This window comes from Artemia franciscana, chromosome 11 (assembly GCF_032884065.1).
Source record: "Artemia franciscana chromosome 11, ASM3288406v1, whole genome shotgun sequence".
NCBI lineage: Eukaryota > Metazoa > Arthropoda > Branchiopoda > Anostraca > Artemiidae > Artemia > Artemia franciscana.
This window is the reverse complement of record NC_088873.1, coordinates 5,992,995-6,018,561: the sequence shown is the minus strand read 5'-3', so window position 1 is coordinate 6,018,561 and position 25,567 is coordinate 5,992,995. Positions and strand designations below refer to the sequence as shown.

The 25,567-nt window shown below is 33.9% G+C and overlaps 1 protein-coding gene and 1 long non-coding RNA gene across 3 annotated transcripts in view; one reads left to right on the top strand and one right to left on the bottom strand.

The window, feature by feature from the left end:
* LOC136032731 (uncharacterized) overlaps positions 1-25,567 on the top strand; it is a 306,662-nt gene that overhangs the window by 135,643 nt on the left and 145,452 nt on the right. The gene's annotated exons all lie outside the window — the stretch shown is intronic.
* Positions 1-25,567, bottom strand: part of LOC136032723 (epidermal growth factor receptor kinase substrate 8-like) — a 122,906-nt gene that overhangs the window by 78,328 nt on the left and 19,011 nt on the right. For both annotated transcript variants that reach the window (XM_065713038.1, XM_065713039.1), the window contains exons 2-4: positions 25,049-25,245; positions 14,571-14,717; positions 8,899-9,101 (exon numbers count right to left, since the gene is read on the bottom strand). In XM_065713038.1, coding sequence (XP_065569110.1) covers positions 8,899-9,101; positions 14,571-14,717; positions 25,049-25,245 — 547 coding nt within the window. The remainder of the gene's footprint in view (positions 1-8,898; positions 9,102-14,570; positions 14,718-25,048; positions 25,246-25,567) is intronic.

Below are 25,567 nucleotides of genomic sequence, written 5' to 3'. Positions count from 1 at the left end.
GTGACAAGTTCCATGAACAAAGTCAGTTTCAAGATGAAAAAATCAATTTACAATTTTCACTAACAGAGAAATAAACTTGCAACGAGCTTTTCGAACAAAAATCAGCAGTTTTGTTCAAGTTCCTTGAACAAAATCAGCTCTTTGAGGAGGAAAAAATAGTGTATATGTTTTAGAAAGAGAAAAAACAACATGCAACATGTCTCAAAAAGAAAAATCAGAACGCAACAAGTTCCACTAATACTAATCAGCCCTCTACAGGCACGATTAAGAAAAAAAGTTCTACGAGGGAAAAATCAACATGCAACAGGTTTTGTGAAGAAAATCAGTACACAACAAGTTCCAGGAATAAAAATCAGCACGCAAAAGTTCCATGAACAAAATCAGTTTTACGAGGAGAAAAATAAATGTACAAGTTTCGCAAAGAAAAAAAAATCAAAATGCAACAAGTTTCAACAACAAAAATCAGGACATATGAAGTTTTACAAAGAAATATCAATACGCTACAAGTTCCATGAGCAAAATATGTTTCACGAGGAGAAAAATCAACTTGTAACAAGTTTCACGAACAAAAATCAGCGCACAGTAAGTTCCATGAACAAAACAAAATTCAGTACGAAGCGAGTTTCATAAACCAAGTCAGTTTCACGAGGAGAAAAACCAATGTATAAGTTTCACGAAGAGAAAAATCAACGTGAAACAAGTTTCATGAAAAAAAAAATCAGGACGCAGAAAGCTCCACGAATGAAAAAAATGAGAATGCAACGAGTTTCATGATTAAGATCAGTTTCACAAGGAGAAAATCAGTGTACAAGTTTAAGTAAGAGAAAAATCAACATGTAAGAAGATTCACCAACAAAAGTACGGACGCAGCAAGTTCCATGAACAAAAATACTAGAAAACCAAGAGTTACATGAACAAAATCAGTTTTACGAGGAGCAAAATCAATAAGAAAATCACTGAGAATCAAGAGAAAAATCAACGTTCAACAAGTTTCACGAACAAAAATCAGCAAGCAACAAGTTCCAAGAAAAACAATCAGCACGCAATAAGTTCCATGAACAAACGTCAGTAACACGAGGTGAAAAATCAATTTACAAGTCTCACGAAGAGAAAAATCAACTTTCAAAAAATTTCACGAACAAATTTTTTTCACGAAGGAAATCAGCAAGCAACAAGTTTCATGAACAAAATCAATTTCCCGAGGAGAAAAAAGCAATGAACAACTTTCACGAAAAGAAAAGTAAAAAAAAAACAACGAGTTTCGCGAACAAAAAATCAGCACATAGTAAGTTCCATGAAGAAAAATTCAGCAAACAACAAGTTCCATTAACAAAATCAGCACGCTAAAGATTCCAGCAACAAAATCAGTTTCAAAAGGAGAAAAATCGTGTACTATTTTTACGAAGAAAAAAATCAAAATGCAAAAAGTTTCACAAACAAAAATGAGCCAGCAACAACCTCCACGAACAAAAAATCAGCACGCAATGAGTTCCATGAACACAATCAGTTTCACAAGGAGAAAAGTCAGTGTACAAGTTTCGGGAAGAGAAAACAATTATGTAACAAGTTTCACGAACAAAAATCAGCATGCAACAAGTTCCACAAACAAAAATCTTCATGCGGTAAGTTCAATGAACAAAATCAGTTTCAAAATGAAAAAATCTATTTACAAGTTTTACAAAAAGAAGCATTTTTGCAAACTAAAATCAGCAAACAACAAGTTCCATGAACAAAATCAGTTTTGTGAGAGTAAAATTAGCGTTCATGTTTTACGAAGAGAGGAATCAACATGCAACATGTCTCACGAACAAAATCCTGCACATAAAACTTCCACTAATAATGATCAGCCCACCACAGGCTTCTTGATTCACGAGGAGAAAAATCAACATGCAACAGGTTTTGCAAAAAAAATTAGTACGCAACAAGTTCCAGGAACAAAAATCAGCACACACAAGTTCCATGAACAAAATCAGTTTTGCGGGGAGAAAAATAAATGTGCAAGTTTCAAAAAGAGAAAAATCATAATGCAACAAGTTTCACAGACAAAAATCTGGACACATGAAGTTTTACAAAGAAATATCAGCACGCAGCAAGTTCCATGAGCAAAATCTGCTTCACGAGGAGAAAAATCAACTTGCAATAAGTTTCACATGCAAAAATCAATACAAAGCAGGTTGCATCAAAAAAACAAATTCAATATACAGCGAGTTTTATAAAAAAAAGTCAGTTTCACGTGGAAAAAAACAATGTATAAGTTTCACGAAGAGATAAATCAACGTGCGACAAGTGCACGAAAAAGAATCTGGACGCAGGAAGCTTCACGAATGAAAAAATCAGCATGTAACGAATTACATGAATAAAATATGTTTCACAAGGAGAAAAATCGATGTACAAGCTATACTAAGAGGAAAATCAACATGCAACAAGATTCACCAACAACACTACGGACGCAGCAAGATCCATGGACAAAAATATCAGACAGAACGCAACGAATTCCCTGAAATCAGTTTCACGAGGAACAAAATAAATGAAAAATCAATGATAATCAAGAGAAAAATCAACGTGCAACAAGTTTCACGAAAAAAATTTGCAGGCAACATGTTCTATAAACAAAAATCAGCAAGCAACAAGTTCTATGAACAGAATCAGTCTTAGGATCAGAAAAACAATATATAAGTCTGATGGAGATAACAATCAACATGCAACAAGTTTCACAAACAAAAATCAACACGCAACAAGTTTTACGAACAAAAATCATCACGCAACAGGCTCTAAGAACAAAATCAGTTTCACAAGGAGAAAAATAAATGTACAAGTTTCACAAAGTGAAAAACCAGCTTGCAACAAGTTTAACAAAAAAAAGTCAGGAAACAGCAATTTCCATGAACAAACGATGAGAAAGCAACGAATTCCATGAAAAAAATCAGTTTCACGAGACGCTAAATCAAAATACAAATATTGACTAAGAGAAAAATCAACACACAAAGAGTTTCGACGACAAAAATCAGCAAGCAACAAGTTTTACGAACAAAAAAAGTTCGAAGAACGAAAAAATCAGCAGTCAACCAGTTCCAGAAGCTAAATCAGTTTCACGAAGAGAAACTCATTATGCAATGTGTTTCACCAACAAAAGTCAGGACGCATCACGTTTTATGGACAAAATCAGTCTCACGAGGAGGAAAACCAATGTACATGTTTTTTGAAGAGAAAAATCAAGGTGCAACAAGTTCAACTAACAAAAATCAGCACGCAACAGGTTCCATTAAGCAAATAAGTTTCACGAGGGAAGAAACGAATGTAAAAGTTTCACAATTTACAAGTTTCAATGTTCAAGGAAAAAATCAAGATCCAACAAGTTTTGCGAACTAAAATCAACACACACAAGTTCCATATACAAAATCAGTTTCACATGGAGAAATCAATTTACAAGTTTCACGAAAAGAAAAATCGAAGTACAACAAGTTGCACGAACAAAAATAGGCAAACAATAAGGTTCACGAAGAAATATCAGCACGAAACAAGTTCTGTGAGCAAAATCTTTTTAGCTAGGAGAAAAACGAACATGCAACAAGTTTTATGAAAACAAAAATCAGCATGCAGGAAGTTCCATGAACTAAACAAAAGCAGCACGCAGCGAGTTCTATAAATAAAATTAGTTTCAACCGGAAAAAATCAATGTACAAGTTTCAAGAATAGAAAAATCAATGTGCAACAAGTTGCATGAACAAAAATCAGGACAAGGCAAGTTCCAGGAACGAAAAATCAGCAGGCAACGCGTTCCATGAACTAAATCAGTTTCACAAAGAAAAAATCAATGTGCAACAAGTTTCACAACAAAAGTCAGGACGCAGCAAGTTTCATGGACAAAATTAGCCTCAAGAGGAGAAAAATAAATGTAATAGTTTTTTGACGAGAAAAATCAACGTGCAACTAGCTATACGAACAAAAATCAGTATGCAAAAAGTTCTATGAACAAAAATCTGCAAGCAACAAGTTCTTTGAACGAAATCAGTTTAACAATGAGAAAGACAATGTTCAAATTTTACGAAGAGAAAAATCAACATCCAACAAGTTTCACTAATAAAAATCAGACGCAACAAGTTAGACGTCCAAAAATCAGCATGTACTCTAGGAACAAAATCAGTCTCACAAGGAGAAAAATAAATGTAGAAGTTTCACATTGAGAAAAATCAACGTGAAACCAGATTCACGAACAAAACTCAGCATGCACAAGTTTCGCGAACAAATTTAGTGTACGGTGAGAAAAATCAATGTGCAAGTTCCATGAAGCGAAAAATCAAAATGTAACAAATTTCACGAATAGAAATGAGCACACAACAAGTCTTACGACGAAATATCAGCAAAAAACAAGCTCCATGATTAAAATCAGTTTCACGAGGAGAAAAATCAATGTACAAGTTTCACGAAGAGAAAAATCAATCTGGAACAATTGTCATAAGAAAATCATTACACAAGATTCACGAAAAAAATTAGCATACAGAAGTTTCATGAATATATTCAGTGTACGAGGAGATAAATCGATGTACAAGTTTCATGAAGAGAAAAATCAAAATGCAAAAAGTTTCACAAACAAAATTAGCAGACAAAGAGTCTTACGAACAAAAATTACCCCGCAAAAAGTTCCATAAACGAAATCAGTTTCACGAGGAGAAAAATCAATGTAAAAGTTTCACACTGAGAAATATCAATATGCAAGAAGTTTCACGAGCAAAAAACACAGCTCGCAATAAATACCAAGAAAAAAATAACACACAAGAAGTTCCATAAAACAAAATGAGTTTTACGAGGAGAAAACTAAATGTTTAAGTTTCAAGAAGACAAAACACTAGCATGCAACGATTTTAACGAGCTAAAACTATTACGCAACAAGTTCCATAAACAAAAAATCAACAAGCAACCAGTTCCACGAGCAAAATTTATTTCACAAAGAGAAAAATCAAGGTAAGAGTTTACGAAGCGAAAAACGAACATGCAATAACTTTCATGAACAAAAATTCGCACACATCGAGAATCGAACAAAAATCAACATGCAAAAAGTTCCAGGAACAAAATTCATCTCACGAGTAGAAAAATCAATGCACATGTTTCAAGAAGAGAAAAATCAACATGTAAGAAGTTCCACGAACAAAATCAGCAAGCAACAATTCCACAACAAAATCAGTTTTACAAAGAGAAATATCAATTTACAAATTTCAAGAACAAAAACTAGCACGCAACTCGTTCAAATAAAAACAATGGTCTTTTTTAGTTTTTAAAATATTCTTGAGGAAATAAAGGTTGAAAAACCCTTAGGTGTGACAGTATGTGCCAGAACAGTAGTCATCGAGAGTGGTACACTGTACCACGCTGGAATTAAATGCTAGGAGTTATCACAAGAAAAGATAATAGAATTTTTTAAAATTAAGTTTAAACGATTGATTCCTATATAAACGAGTTTTCTTGCATGAAACTGCTCTAAAAATGTTAACGTGTTATAACGCTTGATAGAGGGAGTCGTTTTTCTACCTTAGATTACCCCGGAGGCAAGTGCATACAAAATTGTAGAATTGATGGAACTTGAGGGAATTGACGGGATCGGAATTGGGGAATCGAAGGACAGAAGTTTGAATATTTGAACTGAAGCAACCGTTACCAGATTTGGAGTTTGGATAGGAGAGGGCATTGTGGGAACTGGAATCAGTTGAACCAGGTTGGAAGCCAGCAGAATCGAAGGTCAGAAGTGTAGCGTCACCGTTGTAGAACGGTGATATGGAAGGTCACCGTTGTAACTGGGGTTATAAGTGGGGGAAGTGGAACTGGGTATTACTTTATAAGAAAATAGTTCAAAATGTTTTAGGAATAATGAAGGGTGTCAAAGGGGCAGTAATGATGCATGGTGGAGAATTCGTTTCTATGGGTACAGGTAGTTCAACAAACTCTCCCACAGCAAAGCGGTGTTTTCAGTCATTTCGATATGCAAAACAACGATTCTAGCCAAAAGAAGGCCAAAAACTAATGTGTAAAAACTCTAAGAAAGTCAATTAATTTAGAATTATTGAAAGAACTATACTAGTACTGAGCTTCCAGTTTCAGAGGTAGTGATGCCACACGGTCGCGTTTTGCTTTCTAAAGGTGTGGGTAGTCCTACAAAATAAACGGCAAAAGAGACGTTTATTTCAATGCTTCGTATGAGTCGATTATTCCAATGCAGCTGAAAAAATTGTGTACAGTTGTATATAATGGAGCTTCAGCTATTATGCAAAAGGTTCGGTGGCTCTTTGTTTAGCTTAAGCGTCAAAAAGTGTGTTTCTAATTTTTGGTGGGTCTTCAGATCAACCCAGCCAAATTTTAAAGTGTCACCACGTACAACACCGATTAATGGTATATTTATGAATTTCTAAATTGTTTGGATTAAACGTGTGATTTTACCTATCTTATAGGTTCTTGCGAACTTCTAACTTGGTTCAAGTTGTAGAATCGAGTGTTATACAAACCAACACAGTAAGCTTTATGTTTGATTATCATTTTTCTGATCGTCAACCCATAGACTGCTCAGGAACTTAGCCATCTTTTGGTCAGCGAAGTATATTTCTTGGTCAGTCAGCACCTCTAAACCTTCATGACTGGTTAAAAATCAATCAAGCGCTTTTAACCGTGTCTCTAGACTCAGTTCTGGATAAAATAAGTATCCCTTTCTATCACCTTTTCTGGTTGCCTCAAAAAGAGAAACGAATCTTTCTAGATATGCCTTGGCACAGAAATTTGCCTTCCCCCAGTGGAATCAGTTGCTAGGGCTCCGGCTGAATTGGATGTTAGGGGTCCCGCTGGAATTGCTTGCTAGGGCCACAGTGGAATTGGTCTCTAGGCTTACAGTGGAATGGTATGTTAGAGGGGCACTGGAATTGCTCGCTAGGGTCCAATTGGAATTGGTTTCTAGACTCCTGGTGGAATTAGATGTTAGGAGGCGCTGGAATGCTCGCTAAGGGCTGGGACAGTCACATGTTGTCACGGGTGCTTGAACTTGCATAGTCATGGCACAAAGAAACGTAACATTTCCAATAAAACCTCAAAGAAATAACTCTTCATTTGGTTTAAATTTATCTCGAATAACAACCCCCTCTCTAGAATAGGTTCCTAGGCCCCTACCCTCTTTTGGAATTGCTCACTAAGGAGTGGTTCAGGAATTGAGTGTCACAGGCTGGGAATTTAGAGAAAACAATACCAAGAAATAATTAATAAAATATAGAATCAAGTCATGTTTTGTGCCCCCATTTTTCTATATTTTGAGCAAACTCAGATAATCTTCTAACAAAACATCTGTAAAACTTCTCTAAAAAGGAGTATTTTCCCATGTTCTGAACAAGTTTATATCATTTTCTATGAAAACATCCTTGGAAGTTCTCTAGGAAGAAACCTCCAAAATGCTAGGATAATATCGTTAAGAAGTAAAGAATCGCTTTGTCTGGGATTATAATACCTTTCTAAACAATTATTTAGTAAGCAGGTGCACCTAAAATATAGCCAAACTCTACTATTCAGTTTTTTCTTCAGCATATCAATTGCTGCAGTCATAGAAAACCCTTAATCAATAGCTTAATTACTCCGTGTAGAATTGGTTATCTCGTAGAATCTAGTGCCTAAACCATAATATTAGATATAGATTACTGGTCTAGCTATGTAGGGCGCAGTCCCATTAGAGGGAATGGCACTGTGGAATCCTAATGGTAACAAAAATCATAAGAGCATAGAAGTTTCCTGAAAAAGAAATCGCCTTGAAAGAAAAATAAATCCTGAAGAAATAATCTCCGAAAGTATTATATAATACCGATGTATGTACCGTTACATAACATCTCACTTTTCACGTATCCACGTGTGCGTTGTCAATACATAGCACCCACGGGTGTTTAAAGTCATTACGTAATACCCACGTGTAAGATTGCTTCCCATCCGACGTGTGCGCTGCCATTACATAACACCCCACGCATGCATCGTCATTATGCAGCACCCAGGTGTATCCCTGTCATTATGTACCAAACACTTCTGAAGCATCATTACGTAGCACCCACGTTTCTGCCCTCCTCAGTTACAACGGGGACTTCACCGTTTGACTAACGGTCCCTAACAAGTCCCATTATACAGCAACCCAAACCTCTTGATGTAACAAAGAAAAGGTAAGTATTCCCTATGATGTAACATTCATCTGCTGGCTGTCATCTGAATAACGGGATAAGGATGTCTTCAAAATTAGGGCTGTCGTCGGAATAGAGTGATGGAACGGGCTGTCGTTAAAAATAGGGCTGTCACAGAATCCAGGGATATTTGCGTCATATCAACCTTTGATGTGACATGCACCTGTATCTTTAATTGAGAGAATCGCCGTTTAACTTAAATCATTAAGGGAAGAAAATAGTAGCGGCTGTAGGTCTACTTAAAATTTTTAAGTCCTCACTACTTTTGTAACTAATTATTTTCTATGTATTGAAAGTGTTGAAAAGCTACAGAGTTTAAAACAGACTAACATGGGACTAGTGCAAATTTAAGTGATATCTGGTAAGTCGTACTATTTAGTATTTTTGCAAAACTAATATAACGAATCTACAAATTTCTTGAAAAATCGCTAGGAAACTAATTGTGGTACTTCTTTTGTAATTTTTTATACAAGATTTATTTATTTGGCAAAAGTGATCAGTAGAATTCCTATGTCGACTATTTTGCTTTTTATTAGAAATACTTAATAATTTTTACTACGTACCTCCTATAAATCTCCAAGGCTTTGGTCACAAAAGCTTCAATATTTTTTATATAAGATTTATTTACTTCGCAAAAGTAATAAGTAGAATTCCTATGTCGACTATTACTGTTTTTTATTAGAAATATTTAATAATTTTTACTACGTACCTCCTAGAAGCCTCCAATACTTTGGCCACAAAAGCTTCAATATCATCAAAGCATTTGTTTAACAGTGATGCCAGTTGCTTATGTCGACCGTTCACGATTGAAGCAGTTGATAAGTTACTATATTCAGCCTTCTCCGCGGCTATGGCGGACTTGACGGCGGCATTCAGGTCTTCAGCAACATGAACAGCATGAACATTTAGACACTAAAAAATATAAAGCTAAAGTTGCAACAGTAATTCAGTATATATATATATATATATATATATATATATATATATATATATATATATATATATATATATATATATATATATATATATATAAAGGGGAGATAAGGATAAAGTTAAGGGGAGATAGGATATGGGTCTGAATCCCCCCCAAGGCTCCATTAGGAATCCGAAATTTCGTCATTTAATAAAGGTTTTTAATTTTTTTTAAATCAATTGAGTGTTTCATCCATGCCTATGTCTTCTGCTCTTAATACGAATCTGATGACGACAATGAACATACCACATCAGAGTTCAATCATCGAACATAAAAACACGCTGATGGAATAAATGACAGTTTTTTTAAGCGTTTCCAGAAATTTAATAGGGATGAAAGATTGACAATTGTGAATAATTTTAACAACTTTAATGATTACCATTATGCAGACAAGAGGAAAGGATGCCCAACAAAATATCACAGAATTTTAAAATATAAAACATCTGAATATTGTCATATGATTTCTAGAAAAATTGTTAAAAACTCAACTGGCTTCGAAATCTTTTTTTCAGCAAAAATTACTTGTTTTCCAATTTACCATTCAAGTTTTCAAAAATAAAACTAAAAACATTTCATAAGTTGAGCAATTATGAACCTCTTTACTCGTCTAGCTGCAATTTCATTTAAATTGCACAAATTGCCTAAAGTTAGCATCTCCTCGTTCATTTGTGAGCTTAACATTAAATATTGCAGGGGTATGGAATTAGTAAACTAGTCTTCTGCAACTCGCACCAGTACAAAAAGAAAATAGGTAAACACTAATTTTTCAAATATCATTAAGTGGTGGACCAGGGACAGAAATTTGTAGGGTCACAAACAAAGATGTTTGGGGGTTTTGGATTGTCATTTTACCACCCTTGACTTCACCAACGCTTTTTAAATTTGCGGCCAAACTTGCACTACCACTCATACCATGATGCCTCTACCGAAAAATAGGCATGGTTATTTAAATTTCAAACCAAGACACATCCATACGGTTTTTCAATTCTGGAAATCAAAATGGTCTCAACATTCTACAAGTTTTGTAGGGGAAAAAAAGACAAAGAAAGAAAAATAAAAGACATAAAGCATATTGTTCAAATAATTACATTTCTTCAATTCAATTTATAAAGACGATATATATATATATATATATATATATATATATATATATATATATATATATATATATATATATATATATATATATATATATATATATATATATATATATATATATATATATATATATATATATATATATATTCAAAAACACCATTATTCTTTTTTTTGAAAATTTGCACACCACTTTTTTCGGTGTGAAAAAGGATATAAATTGAATAGAAATTGGGGAAAATTCGCTTATAGTAGTAGCATCCCTTCAATTGGTCCGAGCAGAGCCCACCCCTTGTGATCCCTGGTACCGGTATATTTTTTTTCAATCCACCATGTGCAATCGATTGGTATTAGTAGACATATAATGATTATAATTATTGATTATTGATTGTTGGTTATTGATTATCGATTATCGATTATCGATTACCGATTATTGGGTATAGATTACTGACTATTGATTATCGATTACTTCTTATTTATTATTGATTATCTATACTGATTAGGGATTATTTGTTATTGATTATCGATATTTGTTATTTGTTATTGATATTTGTTATTGATTATCGAATTTTTTTAACGTGGATGTTCTTATTTCCTAAGACTAAAACCCAAGTTTATTAGGCACTCAAATATTATTAATAAAACCAGATATATTTTAAACGTAGAATTTCTAGTTTCTGAAAGCCAAAACCCAAGTTTATTAAATGCTCGAATATTATTAACAAAATTCAGATGTATTTTAAATGTTTGTGTTCTTATTTCTGAAAACTAAAACCAGAGTCGATTAAATGCTAATATATTATTAATAAAACCGGATGTATTTCGAACGTGGATGTCCTTGTTTCTGAAAACCCAACCCGAATTTACTGAATGCTCAAATATTATTAATAAAATAAAATTCGTTTTAAACCTGAATGTTCTTATTTTTGAATGCTAAAACCCAAGTTTATTTAATACTTAAATATTATTAATGAAATCAGATATAGTTTAAACATGGGTGTTCTTATTTCTGACAACTAAAACCAAAGTTTATAAAATACTCAAATGTTATTAGGAAATCAAATGTGTTTTCAACGTGGATATTCTTATTTCTAAAAACTGAAACCCAAGTTTATCAAATCCTCAAATATTATAAATAAAATCAGATGTATTTTTAACGTGGATGTTTTTATTTTTAAATAATAAAGCTCAAGTTTATTAAATAATCGAATACTATTAATAAAATCAGATGTAGTTTAAACGTAGATGTTCATATTTCTGAAAACTAAAACTTATATTTATTAAATACGCAAAAATTTTCAATAGAGCAGATGTTTTTTAAACTTGGATGTTCTTATTTCTGAAACAAAAATTTCAAGTGCAATGAATACTCAATTATTATTACTAAAAACGAATTTATTTTAAACCTGATTGTGCGTATTTCTGAAAACTATAACCCAATTTTGGGTTTTCTGGCCTTTGTTTAATTTTTACTTGCTGTGCTGTTTCTCTAGTATCTTCTTGAGGGGTTTAAATAAACTCAAAATTATAGCAAGTTAAAATTATACTATATATGGAAAGATAATAACAAATAAAACAGGAAGTGGTAATTAGATAGTAATTGTGCTAGAGGTGACCAAAACCAAAAAAAAGGAAATACTAATAAATATATATATGTGTGTTTATATATAGGTTGCAAATGCTTGGAAAAAGGGAAAAAAGTAATAATTTGTGTATCAAAGTACTCCATTACAGAGTTTTCAAAGCTCTACATATAAAATTAAAGAAATTTTGGATTTTGTGTTCTAGAAGAATGGTGGTGCTGTCGTGTTTTTTTGTTTTTAATTTCTATGCACATTTTACGAAAATTTCGAATTTTTTTATACCCTGCTGCTACAAAGCCCACCGTAACATTAACCGTTCTTTCATTACTATACTGCAAAATATTCTACACTAGAATAATTTAAGACTTTCTGTTCCATTATGTAGTCTTATGGAACCTTACGGGGCCAGTTTCTTCCGCAGTGTCAAAATTCCACGCATGTGTTACGTTGTTAAAAAGTACAAAATGAAAGCAAGAAAATTAAATTTCTGGATAATCAATTAATAAATGTTGACAATAAACTGACAAACGTTTCCTAAAAAGCCTTCCATTCTTAATCTAGCTTAGATCGTCGTCTCTTTTCCACGTTTTTAGTTTAAATTTTTTTATTACGATGATTGTGATGTTCTTAGGCTATAATTAGAGTGGTTTTACGGATTTTTACATCAGCCTCGTGTGAAAGGGCTTGTCTGAGTGTAAAAAATTAAACTTAACGAAAATAGTGACTTAGCACAGAAAATTACGAAAGTAGTGTAAAAGCTCCTGAAACCCCTTTTGACGAACTTCCGAATACTCATTTACCGTTCCAAACCTTTCAAAAATACTATTATGATCAGCGTTCAAGCAGTTCCAAGTATTTTTAATTTATATTAATCATAACATGAACAATCTTTTGGATTTCGGAATATGATCTTCAAATGCTGGAGCACAAGTCTTTAAACTCATGAATTTTTATAATAATAAGCAATGGGTATTTCATCATAATGGCTTTTTCACAATAAACGAGGGAACTTCGTCCCTAAACAAGGCAGTGCAAATATTTTTTATTATGTTTTTGTTACTATTTTTACTTTTTTTGCTTTTTTTCTATATATTTTGCTATTATTTAGAAAATTAAATTACGTCGGTTTATGTTTCTTTGTGTAGGAGTCCAGATCCATAAGATAATAGCAGCAGCAAAATGGAATTTCCAGATGAGTAACAAATAAATTTCGATAATAAATTAGTAAACTTCTCCTAAAAAGCCTTCAAATGCTGGAGCACAAGTCTTTAAACTGATGAATTTGGATAATAATAAGCAATAGGTATTTCATCATAATGGCTCTTTCACACTATGCTGTAAAACCTTTCACCAGCATAACTTGCCACTATACACAATGGTATTTAAAATAAAAGAGGAAACTTCGTCCCTAAACAAGGCAGTGCTAATATTTATTATTATTTTTTTTTTTTGCTTTTTTTCTATATATTTGGCTATTATTTAGAAAATTACGTTACGTCAGTTTATGTTTCTTTGTGTAGGAGTCCAGATCCATAAGATAATAGCAGCAGCAAAATGGAATTTCCGGATGAGTAACAAATAAATTTTGATAATAAATTAGTAAACTTCTCCTAAAAAGCCTTTTCACGCTTTATCATAGCTTTATCGATCCTCATTTCACATTCTTAATTTTTGGTTACCTTACCTGTAATAATTGTAATGATTTTTGGCAGTGATTATAATGATTTTATGAAATTTACGGCAGCCTAGTTTGTTAAGATATGCAAAAGTATAAAAGGTTAAAATTAATTTAAAATAGCTTTAGCACGTGACAAAGCTTAAACAGCATAGAAAACTACGTGCGTGGTGTGAAAGACTCCAAAAGGCCCTTTCACGCTTTATCACATCTTTATCAATCTTCCCTCCGCATTCTTAATTTTTGTTTCTTTTACTTTGATTTGATGTGCTTTGATTGTAAGCATTAACCAGGACCAAGTAAGTGTATAATTTTAAATTCAGCAACATTTCATATTGCAGTAGGAAGAAGAAGAAGTTTTTGCCAACTCCATTCAAGTTCAAGTTCCATTTATTTCCATAAAATAACATTAACAAAAATAATAATTACATTAAAAATTAAACTTGCATTTAGGCAACATTAAAGAACTCAAGACTTTGAATTGACCCTGTTAATGACCCCTCTCAACCAGTGAAGTGGAAATTATATATGACCCGGAAGTAATTATCTTATTCTATATAGGTATAGTTTGTTTTAATTGTACTACTTTAGTTTATCTGCTGATGATGATAACTGATGTATTTGCTTAAAATATCCAGAATTCTTTGTATCTCTTTTTCACTGTATAAAAAAAAAAATTTATCCTGTTTGCACTTTTTTTTATTCGTGCTGATTTTACTGATTTTTGACAATGATTATGATGGTTTAATGAAATTTGCGGCAGCCTAGTTTGAGGAAATTTTTATAATTATAAAGGTTACAATTAACGTGATTCTGTTAACTTAAAACAGAAAACAACATGCGTAGCGTGAAAGCCTCCTTAAGCATTAATACTTAATAAATATTAAGTGTATTCGAAAAATATTTTAAGCATAATAAATTAATTATCTGTCAGTTCAGTTCAGCTCACTTTATTTATAATCCAAATACATTTAACTAATGTCCCAGTACCCGCCCCAAGAAAGATGCAAAAAAGCACTTACTCTATCAAGTAAATTTTTAGTTATATTATTTACCTGTAAAATATGCATTTCAGGTTGTCCATCCTTAGAAGAAACTGCAAACATGAATATGTTACTAACATCTTTTTGTTTTGGATCAGGTTGTTGGAAAGCATACGTCGGAAGATGTACCAGCGTCAGTGGGAACCTCTCTAATATTTTCTATATAATAATAGATATTTAAAAAAGGCAGAGTGTAAATTAAAACACTGTGAAAGAAAGCATCTTTAAATGGAAAGAGGAAATTTGGAAAGATCCAAAGAAAAGTTAAAGACTCACTGAAAATATTTTGGGTATTATCGCAGAAAATGCCGTTCCATGCGTCAGCTCCATGGCATATTGAAGGAGATTTCAGATTTTCTGCTAAGGACGGGTTGGGGGGGGGGGGGTTAAATCAGAACACACTATGTGTTGCTGGGCTATCATGGGGTTATCATTTGAAAATATGCCAAGGAGGACACCTGCTCAACGAAAAGGAGTTAATTTGTTTTTGTTTTTTGACACAACAAGGAGAACATTATGTATTCTAAGCATCTATAATAGGTCAATTTTCAAAAATAAATAGACAACAACAATAAGTTCTATTGTGTATGAAGTACAGCTTTTCTTTGTTAATATTGATTTATATGACATTTTAAGGACGTATGAATCGGACAAACGATAGCACTAAATATGACATAAATGGCCAGGATTTCTTTTGTTTGTTCTCCCAGACACAGCCTCGAAAGGGTAATAGAGCTTTTGATTTGGAATGATTCCAAAAATTCTTTTAACATCCATCCTGCAAGATGAAGATGAGAATAAAATGCTTAGGGGATAGAGTACTCTTTACTAAGCCAACGCCACTGGCTGGACTTTGATATTTAGTTATCTCTTTGGAAAAAAGATTATTTGTAATCTCCCTTGGGATTGTAATTTCAACCAATAGTTTACACCTTTTGTTTTTCTAGATAAAGAAAAACCAGTGAAAACCGTCTGTCAGACTTTGCTCCAGAAAATTCTTTGTTCATTATAATTAATTTTAACTCATATGTGCAAATTTTTGTTCGTCCTAAAAGGCTTAATACAGAAACGTATTTTGATAATAAAAAGAAATTTGATTGTTGCAAAAACTATAGTTCTTATTCAATACTTTTATTTTTTATATATATTCACTTTTTTGGAAAATATGATGACAATTTAAGTATATATCAGTCGGCCCAATGATAGCACTAAGTCACAAGCATAAACAGGCATCAATGGCCAGGACTTATTTTGTTCGTTTTCCCAGACATACTAAAAAATTTCACATGGATGACAGACAGGCCAAAAGACAGGCCAAAGAATTTGGAAAAGTTGTAAGAGCTGATTCTTCGCTAATTTATGGTGTTTTCATTAAAAAACTAAAAATTTCCAAGAGGTTTCCATAATTGAGGTTATCAATCTTCACTTTTATGGGAACAAAGCAGACATTTTCTCTGTAATAAATGCCCATAGCTTTTTTTTCAATTTTTGAAAAATTCTTAACTCAAGATTTAGCCTACACAGAGTATAGAGTTAAAGATAGTAGGGAAAATCTTGGCATCTTAAGTGGTCAAGCCGAATTTAAGCTGGTACTTATGATTACTTGAAGGTTATTTAAAAGGATAAAGATCATCTTGAGCCATTGCTGGCGCATAGGACGCAGAGACAACGTTTCAGTTGCTAGGTGTTTTTACAGGGACAAGTAGCAAGCTTGTGGCCCAAAGGTTTTGACGGTTCTTTACCCATTTTAAATATTGAAGTGCACGAAGAAAAAAGTATAAGCTAATTAATTATTTAAATAACTTAATATGCATAGAAACTTTAATTTGAGATATCCTCCGAATCCATTTCAGAGTAAAATTGTATATCAGGGAATTGTGGTATGTTGAGAAGTAGTTGAGTTAGGAAACAGACATTGCTTCCATTCTAAATATTTAAGATTCAGATGTAGTTGGGATCTAAAGGATTATTTTAGGGTCACTTACGGGTCTCCCAACAGGTCAGAAATTACACTGATTATAAGGAAGTAGGGGTAAAAATGCCAATGTAGGACTATAGCTAACAACTCGCTGCAGCACCAAGCCGCCAGAGGCAAATACAGTTAAGCATGCTCATTGTTCATCCCACTCTATTCAAAGCCTCCCTCTTTACAACCTCCCAGGAAGTTCCCATTTCCTTTAAATCTTTCTTTATGACATCTATCCACCCCAGCCGCAGACGACCTGTTTTCCGTTTAGCCCTAGACAGTTGGCTGAAAAAGTACAATCTTCAGTAATCAGTCATTCTTTATCCGTAGAACGTGCCCTAGCCATCTCAACCTTTCTCTCATTATAACCCAATAAAGCGGGATTGATCCATACTTTTCGTCCAGCCTACTGCTTGAAATGTGGTTAGTCAGCCGGGTACCCGAAACAATCCATAGGCAATTTTCTGGAAATGTCTAGCAAATCTTCATCCGCTTTTTCGAGTACCCACGCTTCAGAGCCATATTTGACCACTATCATCACTGTAGCTTCCAATATTCTAATCTTTATTTACAGACTTATCTTTCTATTCTTCAAATTTTTTTCAACTGTAAAAAAAACACCCTGAGCCTTGACTATTCTACTTTTGACATCTTCATTGCTCCCACAGTCTTTACTAATAATACTACCAAGGTAAGCTGTCCACATGATCAATCTTTTCGTTACCAAACGTCACCTTTTCATCTCCACTTATTCCTAACCATAGTGGATAAGTCTGCTTAACATTAACTTTCAAACCTATTCTAGCACCCTGAACCCGAAAAACCTCTAAAAGTTCATCCATTTGCTCACACTTTCATCTAGGATGTTTAGATCATCAGCATGAGTTTTAGGTACCTATTTAATTCCTTTGCCTCCCATTGCCTTTCCTGTGCTCCTTAAGACAAAGTCCATCAAAATGATCCACATAAAGTGGGATAGAGCACAACTCTGCTTAACCCCTGATCAAACAGTTCGTGGTAACGAACTTGTAGTAAGGAGGGACCCGGCTCAATAGTAGCTGAAACTCTAAAAAAGAGAATATTTATAACAATAGATACTACATCAAAAGAATCACATTTTAATGCCGATTTTAAATATATAATTTTCATTAAGTTTAGACCTACCCATCAAAAGTTAAACGCCTGATAATATTTGCCTTATTTTAGAAAATTCAGGGAAACGCCCCTTAAAAGTCATAGAATCTTAACGAAAATCACACAATCAGATTCGGCGTATCAGAAAACCCTATTAGAGAAGTTAATAGCTCCTATCTAGAAAAATGTGGAATTTTGCATTTTTGCCACAAGACAGACCACGGATGCGTGTTTATTTGTATGTTATGGCATTTGGTATTAACCAAGTGACATATAGCAATCGCAAATTCTGTCGGTCCGTCTGTCTGTCGGTCCCGATTTTGCTACTTTAGGCACTTCCAGGTAAGCTAGGACGATGAAATTTGGCAGGCGCATCAGGGACCGGACTAGATTAAATTAGAAATAGTCGTTTTCCCGATTTTACTATCTGGGGGGAGTGGAGGGCCGGTTAATTCGGAAAATAGTAAAAATGAAGTATTTTTAACTTACGAACAGTTAATCAAATCTTAATTAAATTTGATGTTTTGAAGGATATCGTGTCTCAAAATTCTTATTTTGAATCCCGACCGGATCTGGTGAAATTGGGGGGAATTGGGAGGGGGAAACCTAAAATCTTGGAAAACACTTAGAGTGGAGGGATCGGGATGAAACTTGGTTGGAAAAATAAGCAGAAATCTTAGATACGTGATTGACATAATTGGAATGGATCCGCTCTCTCTGGGGTAGTTCCGGGGGGGGGGGTAGGGTTAGTTCTGAAAAATTAGAAAAAATGACGTATTTTTAACTTACAAAGGAGTGATCGGATCTCCATGAAACTTCATATTTAGAAGGAAATCATAACTCAGATCTCTTTTTTTAAATTTTAACCGGATCCATGGTCATTGGGGGGGGGGGACCGGAAATCTTAGAAAATAATTAAAGCGGAGAGATCAGGATGAAACTGGTTGGGATGAATAAAAACAAGTCTAAGATACGTGACTGACATAACCAGACCAGATCCAATCTCTTTGGAGGAGTTGGGGGGGGAGAAATTCGAAAAAATGAGGTATTCGTAACTTACGAACGGGTAATCAGATCTTAATGAATTTTGATATTTAGAAGGATCTCATGCTTTAAAGCTCCTATTTTAAATTCCGAAAAGATCCCGTGACAATGGGGGGAGTCGGAGGGGGAAACCGGAATTCTTGGAAAACGTGAAAATTGAGGTATTTTTATCTTACGAATAGGTGATCGGATCTTAATGAAACTTAATATAGAAGGATAATATGTCTCAGATGCTCCATTTTTGACTCGAATTGGATCCGGGGACATAGGGGGCTGGAGGAGGGAAACAAAAATCTTGGAAAACACTCAGAGTGGACAGATCAGGATGAAACTTGATGGGAAGAATAAGCACAAGTTCTAAATTCGTGATCGACATAATTGGAACGGATCTGTTCTCTCTGGAGGAGCTGGGAGGTGTTAATTTGGAAAAATTAGAAAAATTGAGGTATTTTTAACTTAAGAACGGGAGAACAAATCTTAATGAAATTTAATATTTAGCAGGAATTCATGTCTCAGAGCTCTCATTTCAAAATCCCATCCAGATCTGTTGACATTGGGGGGAGTTGGAGGGGGAAATCTGAAATCTTGGAAACGCTTAGAGTGGAGGAATCGGGATGAAGCTTGGTGGGTAGAATAAGCAAATGTCGTAGATACATAATTGACATAACCGTACTGGATTCTCTCTCTTTGGGGTAGTTGAGGGGGAGGGGTTCAGTGCTTTGACGAGTTTGGTGCTTCTGGACGTGCTAGGACGATGAAAATTGGTAGGCGTATCTGGGAACTGCACAAATTGACTTAATAGAGTCATTTTCCCAGATTTGACCATCTGGGGGGCTAAAGGGAGAGGAAAATTTTAAAAAAATGAGGTATTTATAACTTAGGAGGGGGTGATCGGATCTTAATGAATTTTAATATTTAGAGAGACATCGCGACTCAGAGCTCTGATTTTAAATCCCGACCGGCATTAACCCCCTGATTTTCCTTTTAAATCAATCTATTGATTCTTAGAATTTTGTTAGAGCTCACACCATATGAGCTCTTGGCTCTTAGCTCTTCTGGCCTCGTCACAAGTGCCATATGAGCTCTTAGCTCTTGTTTTTTTTTGTTCTGTTTTTTTTTCACAATCACCAGGGGTGATCGTGTCGACCCAGTGGTCCTAGAATGTCGTGTGAGGGCTCATTCTAAGAGAAATTAAAGGTTCTAGTGCACATTTTAAGTCACCAGAAAAATTGGAGGACACCTTTTCCCAAAGTCATCGAATCAAAATTCTGAGATAGCCATTTTATTCAGAATAGTCGAAAAACTTAATAACTATGTATTCGGGGACAACTTACTCCTCTACAGTCCCCGTTGGAGGGGCTGCAAGTTACAAACTTTGACCGGTGTTTGCACAAAGTAATGGTTGTAGTGAAGTGTACAGACGCTTTCAGGGGGATTTCTTTTAGTTGGGGGATGGGTTGAGGGGAGGAGGTTATGCGGGAGAGCTTTCCAAGGAGAAATTTGTCATGGGGGAAGAAAATTTCCATGAAGGGGGCGCTGGGTTTTTTAGCATTTTCTTAAAGAACAATGAAAAGATAAATATGAAACGTTTTTTCAACTGAAAGTAAGGAGCAGGATTAAAACTTAAAACGAACAGAAATTATTACGCATATGAGGGGTCCACCTCCTCCTAATACTTCGCTCTTTACGCTAAAGTGATTTTATTAATTTTCAACTTTTAATCTACAGCTTTTGTGATTCAGGGGTCATTCTTAAGGAATTGGGACAAAATTAAAGCTTTAGCGTGAAGAACAAGGTATTGACGAGGGAATGAACCCCCTCATATACGTAATAAAAACATACGAATATAGAAGTTTGTTTCTAAAGTTAATTCGTAAGTTACGTATATTTTTACTCATTAAAACGTTCGTAAAAAAAAATTAAAAGTTCTAGTTGCCTTTTTAAATAACCAAAAATTTGGAGGGTAACTAGGCTTACTCTCCGCTTCTTTTTTCTCAATATCGACCGATTAACAACTATGAGAAAGCCATTTAGCCATAAAAATAAATTAATATGCAAATTTCGTTTTAACAATTCATGTACGGTGAGCCAAAATTAAAACCTGTATCAATTCAAAAACACCAAGATATTGAATATAAAACAGGTATTTTTAACTGAAAGTAAGGAGCGACATTAAAACTTAAAACAAACAAAAATTACTCCGTATATGAAAGGGGCTGTCCTCAACGCGCCGCTCGTTCACCAATTTTTGACTCTTTCTCACAATTCTATTTTTTAAAACAATAAAAACTTTAAAGAAAGACTTTAGACTCGAAAAAATGAAAAAATAGTGAAGTAGCACTAAAGAGCACTAAAGTGGAGGCAAGCAAACCCAAAAATCTGTACGTAGTTTTACAAATCACCAAAGATTTAGGTTTATAATTCATCAGAATTCTTATACTAAGGTTAAATAGAATGCAAAACAAAAACTACCGTCTATCATACTGTTGTACCGGTTGTCGTACTGTCGTGGCTTCCGAGACACAGTACTGTTCGACTGAGTTCCCCCCTAAAAATCTCAAGCTTGTCATAGCCATTTATAAAGCTGCTAAGGTAAAAAAAATGTTCTGGAATGCAACTTTGTCCATTATTATCTAATTATACCATTTTATGCTTATAGTATGATAATTTATTTGTTTCTGATATAGTTTCAACGTTAGAAACTTTTTACCACGTCCCGTAGATTTTGAAAAATAGCTTTTACGCCACTCAGTCTACATAGTCTAAATAGATCTCTTAGTCTAAATAGGATTATGTTACTAAGTAATTTGCTACCTACAGAGACCCGACTAATGCCTCGATAATTACCACACTCACCTTTATCACCTTTCTTATGCATTAGTTTAATTAAGATTTTCCTAAAAATCGCTAGGTAGTTCCACTTTTTCGTGGAAAACCCCCTCTCAGAAAATGCCCCTCGGAAATACTCTCGCATAGAAATATAAAGAGCTCCAATAAGCTGGAAATGAATAGATATAAATTCAAATAATTTGGAAAATAATGTAAAACTGCCATAAATCACCATAAATAAATATATTAAACCCAAAACGAACAGAAGTTACAATAAATAACCAAGTCAAACTCAAAACGAGCAAAATTTAACAAGAGTAGGATTGACAGCCCCATCGCCTCCTCAAGACCAGAACATAATTTGCCCTTTAATGAAAACAAGATATATTTTAAATGTTTTCACTATTTTGAATTTAATAAAAAAAAAAGAAGTTTTAGGACTGTAAGGAATAAATATCAGAATGTTTATATTAAACTGATTATCCACGATTGCTTTTTTTTTCTTTTTTTTATTAAAGTACAAATTTTGTTCTGGCCCTGAGAAGGCGTGGAAGTTATCAGCCCTAGTCATGTTGATTTTTGCTCGTTTTGAGTTTGATTCAGTTATCTATTGCAATACTATTTGTTTTGGGTTTCATTTATTTATTAATGGTGATTTGTTGTAGTTTTACACTTGTAAGATAAGAAAAAGTAACTCGTAGAACTTGACAACACTTTCATCCGTAAAAACTTGAACAGTAAGAACTTTTGGTTCCCAAGGCCAATTTCAGGTCTTGAAATGTTTCCAGAAAACATGGGGGTGGTCAGCCCTACTCCTTTTAATTTTTGCTCGTTTTGAGCTTGACTTGGCTATCTATTGTAATTTCTGTTTGTTTCGGGTTGCATTTATTTTCTTATGGTAATTTGTGGTAGTTTTACGCTTGGAAGATAAGAGGAACAAACTCGTAGAATTTGACAACGCTTTCATCTGTAAAAACTTAAGCAATAAGAATTTTTTGGTTCCTAACGTCAAAAGAAATTTGAACCTTCTTTAACTTTTTGGTGCCATATGCCTTTAGCTTATTTTTGATAATCTTTCGCCTACATTTTTTTTTTAATTTGGCGCCAGCTACTGCCAAAAAATTGCAGAAGTTCATATGGAAGTCTCTTCAACAAAAATTGATTTGCTGTTTTTTTCTAAGGTTTAAGATAGTTAAGGTGTGTAAATTCCTCTTTTTCACTTTCCTTAGCACTTCTCAACAAAACTGAAAAAACAAGACTCAAATAAAATTCACAAATTTGAAAAACCCTGTTTTCTGGGGGGGGTCCGTTTTTTCCCAGGGATTTATTATATAATATTATTATATAATTATATAATATATAAAATATTATATAAGGATTTATTGTAATATTATATAATATAATATTATCATTATAATATTCGGCGAGGGGTATTTTTCTGGGGGTCTTTTCCGTGGGGGGGGGGGTTTACTCCTAGAACCGTTCCTCATATCCTTAATTTCAGGCTTTCTAATCTCAATTTAGGTTATCTCTCACTGAAACACACCATATATACATTTTTGAGACTGGCCAATTGCGTAAGCAGGGAAACTGTCATAAAATTATCTTTTTAGTCAGAAATTTATATTTATAAGTGCAGAAGTTCTTATCTATGAACATATGTCATTAGGCGTTTCATTCAAGTTCTTCATAATTCTCGCAATCTTATCTATAACTTAATTTATCACGCAACAGTTATTTACCTTGCATATTTAAGCCAATGGAAAATAAACTAATAAAATAGAGCTTCATAAAAAACGTTTTATCTCCATATACAATGAAAAGTAAAACTATTTTCCAGAAATTGATTTCTTATAATACCAAAAATAAAAACAAAAATACAGCTTGAGTTGTCAGGCCATAATGATTCAAACCTGAGTTAAAGTAAAATAAATGAAATGTAAGTACAGAGCAACATTAAATTTAAACGAACCGAAATGAATTTAAATGAGCCTGCCCACTAAACCTTTTCTTCTTTAAGCTAAAATTATAAATAGCTTTCTCGACAGGATTTTTGAGTTCAACAAATAAAGATGGTCGGGTATGTAGCTCCAGCATTTTATTGGGAGAGGACTAGAGAGGTTCACATCTGGCGAGTCGAGGGGCATGGGCTATGTAATAGTTTTTTCTCCAAACTAGTAGAGGGACAACTACCGAATTGCCACCTCCCAGCGACGCCGCAGAAGATGGTTGATAATTGTAAGTACTTTTGTTAACCAGTTGTTTCTAAACCGAAAATTTTACTGAAATTTGAACCGTAAATTCGAAACAAAAATTTTATTGTTCAAAGCAAATATGTGTCATATTTTCGTTCTTGAGCAATTTGAAAAACACAAACACTTTATATTCCATTTTAATAGGGGTTATAATAGGGTTTAATAGGCATTTTAATTGTCTTATAGGGTTTGTTAATCCTTAATGTAAAAGAGAGAGCTGGAGGGCCAGCAGCTCCTCTCATATACAGAGCGATTTCTATTCGTCTTAAGTTTAATATAAATCTTTATTTTCATTAGAGAAAACTTGTTTTTTGTTCAATTCATGTTTATTTATTATACCATATTCGGGTCCATTCTAAATGTAGAGTGACAATCACCTTCACCAACGCATACTCCACTTCCCCAACGTTTGCATAAGACTTCTTCGACAAAAGGGCTCATGGTACTTGTGAAATATTCAGAACACACTCAAGTTTTTGATCCAAATGTAAGATCTGAGAAAACCGGTAGTAGTGTGGGGCTTTTGAATCTCATAAAAAATAGCAACTGCTTCCAGGTCTTTAGTAACCAGCAGATGTTATTGATTATTGATCATTATAATATTCGGCGAGGGGTATTTTTCTGGGGGTCTTTTCCGAATATCTATTGCTCTTTATTTGGCTTTGTGCACTGAGGACGGTCGAGCAGAGGTCTTGGCCGATATATATGTATATTTGTTCTTCATCTTTTACTGGCTGGAAATATCCCTGTCTATATCCTTCACACTTTACAAATACTTTCATACTTCACAAATATCCTTCACACTTTGCCAACAAAAAGCTTAAAAGAGCTGATCCAACTCTACCTTCAGCGCCAGGTATGATATACCATTATAAACATGATTTATATTTTCTTTAGAGGGTAGAGAGGTCTGAGGCTGAAGAAAACACTGGTCTTTTCCTATTTTCTGGTAAATTATCCCCCTTTGGCATATATTCATTGCGTTTTGAACCTTTAATGCGGTACCATTTCCCCTCTCACTTAACTGGTGTCATTGTGATCTATACCTTTTTTTCTATCAAGAATAAGATTATAGTTATAATTCAAAAAGAAAAACAAGAAATAATAGTGGTACCTGCCCCATTTTGAGGATCTATATGGAGGACAAATTCAGGATCACCTTGAGCTTCCTATCATTTGTATACCCGGTGCAAATGGTGAACCGATACTATTTTCTGTCCTAGTTCAGATTTGAACAGAAAAAAAAAATCCATAATACTTACCCCATCCTGAGGATCTAGATAAAGAATAAATTCCGAGTCAATCCGAACTTGTAGTTTTTCTTTTGTCCATATTCCCGGCTGAGGTGGTGATCTAAATAATCTTTCTAGCACTAATTTCGGTGGTATTTGCACATTGTTTATTGTAAAGGTTGCCAAGTGCTCCACAAAGAACAAAGAATACTCTGAAGACGTATCACCTGAAAAAAGGCTACAATTCGTTAGATATTCTAGGTTTGAACATGGAATTTATGAAGAAACTTTGATCTCTATTTTCTGATACAAGTATTTCTATCCCTAACGATGGTTGGATAAATAAAAATCCGTACACAGTGATAAATTGATACAGATTTGGACCCAGCAAACTATGCAGGATACAAACAATACGAACTCACATCAAGTAAACTTTCTTATTTGTTTGATATGGTTTATCATATTTACGAAACCATTTACAACCTTTCATTATTCAGTTTTCTATTTATTAATGACTGAACTGCAACCGCCCAAAATTAATGGCGGAAC